At 32.6% G+C, this 8,709-nt stretch overlaps 1 protein-coding gene across 4 annotated transcripts; it reads right to left on the reverse strand.

Moving 5' to 3' along the window:
* Positions 1–481: 481 nt before the first annotated feature.
* LOC127850393 (bacterial dynamin-like protein) lies at positions 482–7,958 on the reverse strand. Of its 4 annotated transcripts, none has more exons than XM_052383411.1 (10): positions 7,811–7,958; positions 7,223–7,440; positions 6,779–6,992; positions 5,243–5,517; positions 4,040–4,180; positions 3,462–3,691; positions 3,147–3,262; positions 2,736–2,877; positions 2,222–2,568; positions 482–2,039 (listed from the first exon to the last, which is right to left on the reverse strand). In XM_052383411.1, the coding sequence occupies exons 2-6, from the start codon at positions 7,415–7,417 to the stop codon at positions 3,527–3,529; spliced, it is 990 nt and encodes a 329-aa protein (XP_052239371.1). In that variant the 5' UTR covers positions 7,418–7,440; positions 7,811–7,958; the 3' UTR covers positions 482–2,039; positions 2,222–2,568; positions 2,736–2,877; positions 3,147–3,262; positions 3,462–3,526. The 4 variants fall into 4 exon arrangements, with proteins under 4 accessions (XP_052239371.1, XP_052239372.1, XP_052239370.1 ...); XM_052383412.1 differs by having other exon boundaries at positions 482–1,968; positions 7,223–7,456; XM_052383410.1 differs by having other exon boundaries at positions 7,223–7,456; positions 7,798–7,958.
* Positions 7,959–8,709: the final 751 nt, after the last annotated feature.

The raw sequence follows: 8,709 nt of genomic DNA on the forward strand, positions 1-8,709 counted from the left end.
TCAAATACTTACATGCTAATACTTTTTCATAGTTTGTTTGCTTTTGTCTATTTATATTTGGTTCGAAAAAGTTTGACATTTCATTTGATCTTTGACATTTGCATGGCAAGTGGTCCGTTTGTTATATGCCTTATAAGAATTTACACGCTCCTTCCTAATCAGAGGGGGTAATTACGTGATAATCAAGATGGCGACGAAAATGCCGAGACCGATATTTTTCGACGTTGTATACCCTTTATTACTTTTGTTTAATTTTTCCAGCCATATCAGTATAAAGGTGATTAGCGTTTATTTCGTGTTAAAATTCGCTTTATATCTCGACTTTACTCCCCGAAAATTTTCTTAGTGAAGGTATAGTTAGGTCATCCCGCTAAAATATTTAACAAAGAGTAACGTCGAGATATATAGCGAATATTAATAAAAAATAAACGCTAGTAACTTTCTTGCTGATATGGCTGGAAAGTGAGCGACATTAAAAAAAAATAATACAAGTAAAAAAAGGTATAAAACGACGAAAAATACCTGCCTCGGCATGCACGTCGCCATCTTGACTATCACGTGATTACCCCCTCTGTAATATTAGGATAATATCTTTTTAACTCTTTTTGTTGCGTCCTTTGTATACAATGTAATGCATCTTGGTATCAAATTGTTTGGTTTGATGAATCTGATTTATTTGTACAAACAAATATTACTTATTATTATCAGGACACATTGACTGATATATGAACTTCCTGTTGAACTTGAAATAAAAAATATATATCATGCAGCGTTATATCAGGCAGATATCAATGCAGTGGTATGATAAAAGGATCTATCTGTCAATATTGCAAAGATTTGATACCACGGTCGATCAATGATAATTTACCAAAACGTAGATACATTCGAATTTCGTTTGAGTGGTATATTTAACATGATTTATGTATTCGTAATCCATATCTCGGTCTTTTGATTCATAATAGCGAAATTAAACAATATATGTCTACAGTAAGAAAGTTCGATTAAAAATAGTGTCGATCAAACGTAACTCTAAATATATATTTATATTGATTTTTATTTTTTCCTGTTCATCGCCTTTCACTATTGTTCGAACCACATATTGTGTTCTATCCAAACAATATCGTTCGCAGACATCCAATTTGCCGCGTTTAGACAAGTAAGTCTTTGTCTGTGGTGTATTTGAATCACTATACACGAAATATAAGTCTTGGGTCATCAATCATTTGCATGATTTGAGCAAAGCTTTCTTGAAGTAATTAATGCAATTATGCATATTTCAATGTCGCTTACGACCCTAAGTGTTTGTAAACAAATAATGCTAATTCACAATGAAACTAACTAATTAAAGACGACGCGTTTCGGCGGTTATACACAATGTATAGGCATGATCTCCAAGACACATTTAGAAACTTATTACAACTGAATACTTAACGTAGTATACATATATTCATCGCTTCAAGGACTATTACCAATCTCTTTCCAGAATTAATGTCGTAAATCTTTCTGGTGCAACGCGACAACTCCTAGTGGGACGAAATACTAATGAAACGTATTAAAGTCATGTAATTATAGAATCTACAAATGGATGTCCCGTGCTTCCTTTTCATAGTTATTTAGCTTGGCTTCTAAACATAGTGTTTCCTCACGGATTCCAGAGATCTCTTGAGTAATTTCACTTGCAGGTCGTGTATCCTGAACGATGCAATCATTCAAAATAGTGCACGCTTTTATTCGACACATAATTAGTTTTTCACATTGACTATTTATTTTACGTTCAATTGGGACAAACATGCTCTCTTTGATACTTTTTAGTATTGATTCTTCACTGAAGCATTCTTTCGCTACCTCTTTTAACAGATGCCGTAAATATGCTTCTCTGTGCATGAATTTTGTAAGTTGATTAACGCTTGCCGCTAGAATCCGCGCGAACATGTCTTGCCGATCATGAAATATGGTAATACAACCATGCTGAAATGATTGAAAACCATTCTGTAATTTCTCCCATAGTTCACCGATATTGTATCCTAAAACTTCACGATCTGAAAATATGCAATCATATTCTTTAAACATCATAAACTGTGTTGTGTTAAATATACATATGAAGATGGATAAACATTTAACAGGTTTATATACAAAGTATCATTAAATCAAATTAAAAGAAAATAAGTCGCTCTTTATCCACTCAACTACAAATTCAACCCCTAATCATACATGTTAATACCTTTGAACGTATGTTCTATGCATTCTATTGCTTCTTCCGCATCACAACACTCATCATCTAAAAGTCCGAATTCCTTTTCCATTTCACATGTCATGTTCTCCACAGTACGTTTCCAAAATCCTGAGTCACGTTCCCAGGTTTCAATTTCTTGGCCAACAATCTTCATGATGTGCTTTTTTTGCTTTGTACTGAAAGGCATCATCGTCTGGTGCTGTGATTAAATGTACAAGCTCTTTTAAATTCGTCTTAAGTCTTGTCTTTACATATTTCCTGTTGAGATGCGTATAAACGGCATGTGCCATAGCAGTAAGTTTTCCCTTGCATGATTCAATAAGTGCGGACCTTACCTGTTAAACAACGTTTAAACATTATAATCTTTAATACAGAGTTAGAGTGAATATATGAAATCACTGAAGTGCGAGCTACCAAAGTAGAAAGGAAGGTAGTATACATAATAGCTGAATTCCCTTAATTCACAAATTATAGTTTGCATAACAACAATAATGTATATTACAAATGCAGTATCTTCTTTAGCTTTTTCTAGTTTCATTAGAATTTCTTCGTGCTTCAGTTTTTTCCCCGCATCCGTTGCATCAGCAAAGTGTTTTCTGGCCGAAGTATACATGTTTATTTGTTGCATTAAAGAATGTAACCATCTGCAAAAATAAACCAAGGATTGTAAGTAAACAAAATGTGCAATGGTCTTATGCTTTTTGCATTTATAAATAATTTACTTCTTAAATAAAAATACTTGGATAACTGACATACATTCCTTAGCAACGCACACTCGTGCTAAAATGATTTAACGAGATAAATTCGATGTTATGTAAAAACTTATTGTAATATTGTTTTACCATCTTGTATTCGAAATGCTAATGCCAATAAATGTAAAATGATACAATTACTATTAATCAGTCATGGTTACCTCAAATGCATATTCAATTTACTAGTTTGGCTATTATATAACAGATTCTTTAGTCCATGCTTCAATTTAGAATACTTATCGGAGTCATTCATCCCATTTTCCCTGTAACGAATTGCCTGAAATACAAATATGCTACATGGCAACACAATGGTAATCATTGAAATTGAAATACAAATCAACCATCAAATTCCATGAAAATCGCTTCGGAAACGTATTGAAATATAGAAGAATATTATTAGAACCTTACATATATATTAAATAATACGTGCAATGGAGATGTGTATTTTGACGTTGATTTTCTATGTATTAAGTTACCTCAGTAGTGCTCATTTTATATATTCGATTGTCCCATTGGAATCCTGGCAAATATTTCCGCAGCTTTAATAATGTATCATCCCAAACTCTCTCTTCCGTTCCCTCCTCTCTTTGCTTCGTTCTTCAATTACATCCCACTTGTTGCACACAAGCATTGTGCACGTTGGGTCGAAACTAAATAAGCAACTTGATTGGTCCAAATCTTGAACTTTCTTAAAAATCTGTATAAGCTTCAAATTTAGAAATAATGAAAAAGTATTAAGGAAAAAGTAAAGCTGATGGATTCAGGTCATAAAGTCAAACGCGTCTTTATAAATTTAATTTTGGTGACGTTTACCTAAGGACATAAGATTTGATTTAAACATAAAACTCGAAACTCAAAAAATGCAAACAGATAATGCCATGTATTGATGGCATAAATAACCGTAGTAAAACATAACCCATAACAGCCAAATTACGAAAATGTTTAAACTTCAGTATTTTATTATGAAATAAGCTAAGCTATATAAATTAACGCCAGCAACAACGTTCACGTTTCATCGCTCGTTGTTTACACGTTATGAAAAAAAGGTTAAAACCTTGTCTTCTTGAACTCCCCCAGCGTTGGCACTATTCAGCAAATATATGAAGGCTGCTGCATTTGGCAGGTATTCAAACACTTTATCTGACATTTGTTCGCTTTCACCTACCCCAGGAGTATCCACAAAAACGATGTGTTTCTTTAAAAGACAAAAGCATGCCACGTATTTTAATTATCGGAATATATTTGCTTTTCAATTTTATAAAGATCTTTCCGTTGACGCAATAAATGTTATATATCAAACGAGGTCTTTCATACCGAACATACCAACTTTATGCCACGTTGTCTAATGATATTAATTGTTCAAATCTGGTTTTCCAACAGTGTAAGCTTCCTTCCAATACGTTTCATACCTCATATTATATTCAATATATGCTTTGTACAAAAGGATACCATGAGCATTGACCATTGAAATAAATGTGCAATTATAAAAGCTGGACCCGTGGTTTTGTGTAACCCACTTCCAATAATTAAGGCTCCCTTAAATACGATCTTTGACAACTTTACCACTTTTTAGGTTTGTTTTTTCTGTTATGCATCGGACGGCATTAAATGCACAATTAAACAAAGGCAATAACTCTGGAAATAAGGTAACATGAGTTGTGGCTTTTCAAGATATTCTACAGACAGCATTGAGGTACAAACATAGGCAGAAGGGCAATAACTCTAAAAATATGGAATAAATACTTTTGTACATAGCCATTAACAAACAACGATATATCAATGTACCATTGAATTTGAAGGTGATATTTTTTCTGTTTTCGAGATCAAAGAACAAGTAAGTCGCTTTTCGCCGCCCTTTATGATTATTAAATGTATCTATATGTTATGTTTAAATAGCATAGCCCTCGTAGTCCAACCGGACTGCAAGACGGACAACCTGAATCAAGTATCCCCCCTTCCAATTTTTTGTGCTTATGAAGACATTAAGTATAATGAAATACAATGCTCTACAGGACCAAATTTAAACCTCAATTTTTAAGTATAGTCGACATGTTTTATGTGCTATCGAAAGATTAGAATTCCGATCTTTTTAGTAATAGCATTAGGACTGAACATTGAATCATGTTGCTTAAATAACATATGCTTAATAACTGACTCAAATTTCTACGAAAAGGTATAAAATAATGTTGATGTTGTTTCTGGACAATTACTTAAACCGAGGTATATTATAAATGTGAATTATGCTTTGTGTACGTACGTTCTCTCCAACCAAAGGCACATGTAAGTAAACGTCCGCTTGTTTAAATGTCTCAGCTTCAGTGCGAGCTGTCAATATTAGCTTCAGTTTCTCAATCAGTTCGTCATTACTATTCACGGGTTTCAGTTGTCCATCAACTGTAAAATAAGGAGCCTCTCCATCGGATATCGGATGGATCACACAAATGATGGATGTTGCGCAGAGCAGGCTAACTGGAAGTACATCCTCTCCAAGAAGGAGGTTAAGAAAACAGCTCTTCCCAGCACTCGTCTCTCCTGTGTTAAAGTTTCGATTCTTAATTGATCATAACCCGCTATTTTTAAACTATCATAGCATACATTATTCCACGGTTGTAGAATGTGTTAATATTTATATTTTCGATAAGCTTTAGTGATTTACATGACTTATTTTGTGTATCGGTTAGACTAAAGTAAATAATGTCAGATATGTTTTCAATTCAGTAGTCTATTTTCATGTTATTGGAAAGGAAATGGTATAGTAATGTACTCCTTTTTATCACTAATATCCAATTTGCAGCTTCGAGTCCGAACAGTAAAAAAAGCATTTAAGCGATCCTTTCTATCATTTTGCTATATTTGTTTTCTAAAACATTCAACTGCTTATATGTTGATAAATGTTGTCTTCTTTTTTTTATATCGTTTGGGTTTACTAAAAGCCATTAAAATAACGAAAAGCAAAAAAGCAAACTATTAATACAAAGGGACAAACTCTTTTCATGTTCGTTTGTCTTATCCGTGTAGTAGTATCAACACAGTAACAGATATTTTGCATTTCTGAATCCCAACATTTAAGCCTTTTTAGCAATAATTCTTATATTTTATGTAATATGTTTTCGTGAAAATTCGTTTGCTGTGTAATTTTATTAAACTGTTTAGGTTCACTTTAAATCATTTAATTAAAGTCAATCCATAACCAAATATATTAATAAAAACGGAAAAATATTAATTATTTAACTATCCGTTGCTTCAAAACAACTTTACGTAAATTTTATCCTTATAAAGCCTAGCCATTCGTTCTTTATCCCCAATAAAATCAACACCATATGTAAAATAAAAAGGAAATTTGTAAAACGCAATTCTGTTTCGATATGTGAGCCTAAATCGTTCTTTAAAAATCCCAAGTGCTTTATTTGTAGACCACTTGGTCACTAAGATGGACGAACATTATTTGTAATAAAATTCTGATCAATCACTCTCACTCAGGTGGAATACGTCAGCATGTAAAATTCTTAATATTCAACCACCATGAAAGTATGCATACGTTGATACAAATAGAGTAAACATTGTTGTATTTAAAACTGTCTCCTATAAGGTACACGAACACGTGCATGTGTAGACATGACTTTAATTATAAACAAATGTCTGAGTTTATCTAGAATTTGATTATTTATAAATATGTATGTATATACCTATATGCAATGCACCACATTACATGCAAGTTCAAACGATAATCATCATATGTGAATGATTTTAGGTTAAATATGAGATATATCAACAAACTGATGAAATCACACACCGGCTATAACGATTGGACAATCTTTGCGTTGAAGTTCGTCTTTGTGTTCGTTTAACTTTGAAACGATTTCATCGCACCCGCACCACGTAGACAGGTATTTATATAGATATATCCAATTTGGTTGCGTTTTTATCGTATCCAAAAGTTCATCATATACAGAACCTACACGCTTCCTTAAATCATTATCATTTGATAGCACTTCTTTAATGTCCGCCTGAAATTATATATATATATCTGTGAAATGAAAACAGTTGCAAACAAATTATGTGTGTTCGTTCTGGATTCAAAATTTAACGCATGTAGAATAACTATGCAACACATAATAATTCGAGATTTTAATATTGATAACAATTGTTATATATTCGTTATGAAACAAATCGTGCAGTTACCTGTCTTCTAGTTTTGAATCATGTCATTTGTTACAACAAATACACATATCTTTACCATGCTTGACTGAGATAATTCCTCTCCTTCACTAGGTTTCCTTTCAGTCGAGCGTCGAGTTACCCGAATAAGCTGTTTCATCTCCTCTAAGGAGTGAAGCTTATGTTTTATTTGTTTGTCATCAAGCCAATTAAAAGCTTCGTCTATGTCCATTTTATCAACATCACTCTCATCTCGTACACAAAAATATTCCATGTTGCACCCCGATGTTAAACAATCTATTTTCCAAGTAAACTACAGACATCAAAAATACATTCATATATGGTTAATTGTACAAATTTGATATATCAAAATAATAGTTTTGATTTATAAAAAATGTTTAAATGAGTAAAAAGCATAATGAATATTTTAGAGCATGGTAAATGTTCAGTATAACTGTTTCCTCACAAATATCATAACTACATAGCGAAAAGTTGCGAATCTCTTTACTTATGTGTTTCTGCTCGTTTTACTGATTAACGCTTGCGTTATGTAGACCCATTACCTCTATACAGTAAAAAATATATACAGCAGTCTACTTTCATTTGAGAAACTTGAAATCTAATGACTATACAAAAAATAGTTTAATAACAGACCGTGTTGTCTAACCTTAAACGTATAGCTCACAAAACACTCGACTCGCACAATCAATCTTCCAGTTAAATCAAAACATATTCATAATGTTTAGATATTAGCTACAACCAAGCCGTTTTGTGTAATAAAATGCAGACACATAAAGTGCTCTTCAACAAATAATTGTTGCGTTATCAGTAACTAGGTTATCTTATGCACTACAAGACAGGTAATCATTTTGTCTGGTTTGTATAGTATCAACATTAACTGACGATACATTATCAGACCAGCTACTTTGATCCCTCACTATACATGTCATATCAGTACGGGTTGTCGGCTATCGTATAGTTTTAATAAATGACGTTTTGTTAGCATTGGTTTGTTAACGTTTCAGTAAACAGTTAATCCCAAACAAAGTTTCTTTTACTTTCTCACCAAATGTTCGCTTACGGATGAATTCCTCGGAACTTTTTTTATAAAATTAAGCATGAATGATAATTCATGTACGATTATAAACATGTATATCTTATCATCTGGGACTTATAAACTTAAATATGTTACTTCGAACCTGTATTGTAATACATACAATAAAATGCAGAAAACATAGCTTGGCAAGCAGATTTTCATTTTATATAACAAGTACGTCGCAATATAACTTCGCTGATATAACTTCATCTACAAACAGAATGTATGTGACACAGGTTGGCCTAAGTAATGCTAACTTTATGTCTAGAGAGAAAGAGACGTTTAATGATATAGTGAAGTTTGCAATCTTATCAATAGGGCTTGGTATTCCAACTGTTTGTACCAACTAAACGGAATAAAGTTTAAACTTGTTTATTTCGACTTACCCGACTTACCCTTATTTTAATGCTGATCTTAAACTTTGTTGTTCTTTATTTGGTATTCCAGAGTTAGTATTTTATGTTACATTC

This window comes from Dreissena polymorpha, chromosome 11 (assembly GCF_020536995.1).
Source record: "Dreissena polymorpha isolate Duluth1 chromosome 11, UMN_Dpol_1.0, whole genome shotgun sequence".
In the NCBI taxonomy this organism is placed as follows: Eukaryota; Metazoa; Mollusca; class Bivalvia; order Myida; family Dreissenidae; genus Dreissena; species Dreissena polymorpha.

Bases quoted from the DNA above. Each gene is read 5' to 3' on its own strand.
- LOC127850393 (XM_052383411.1), bottom strand. From the start codon at position 7,417: ATGGAATATTTTTGTGTACGAGATGAGAGTGATGTTGATAAAATGGAC. The intron at 6,993-7,222 runs GTAAAGATATGT...ATATAATTTCAG, and splicing joins AATTATCTCAGTCAAGCATG to GCGGACATTAAAGAAGTGCT. The intron at 4,181-5,242 runs GTACGTACACAA...TGTCTTTTAAAG, and splicing joins TGCCTTTGGTTGGAGAGAAC to AAACACATCGTTTTTGTGGA.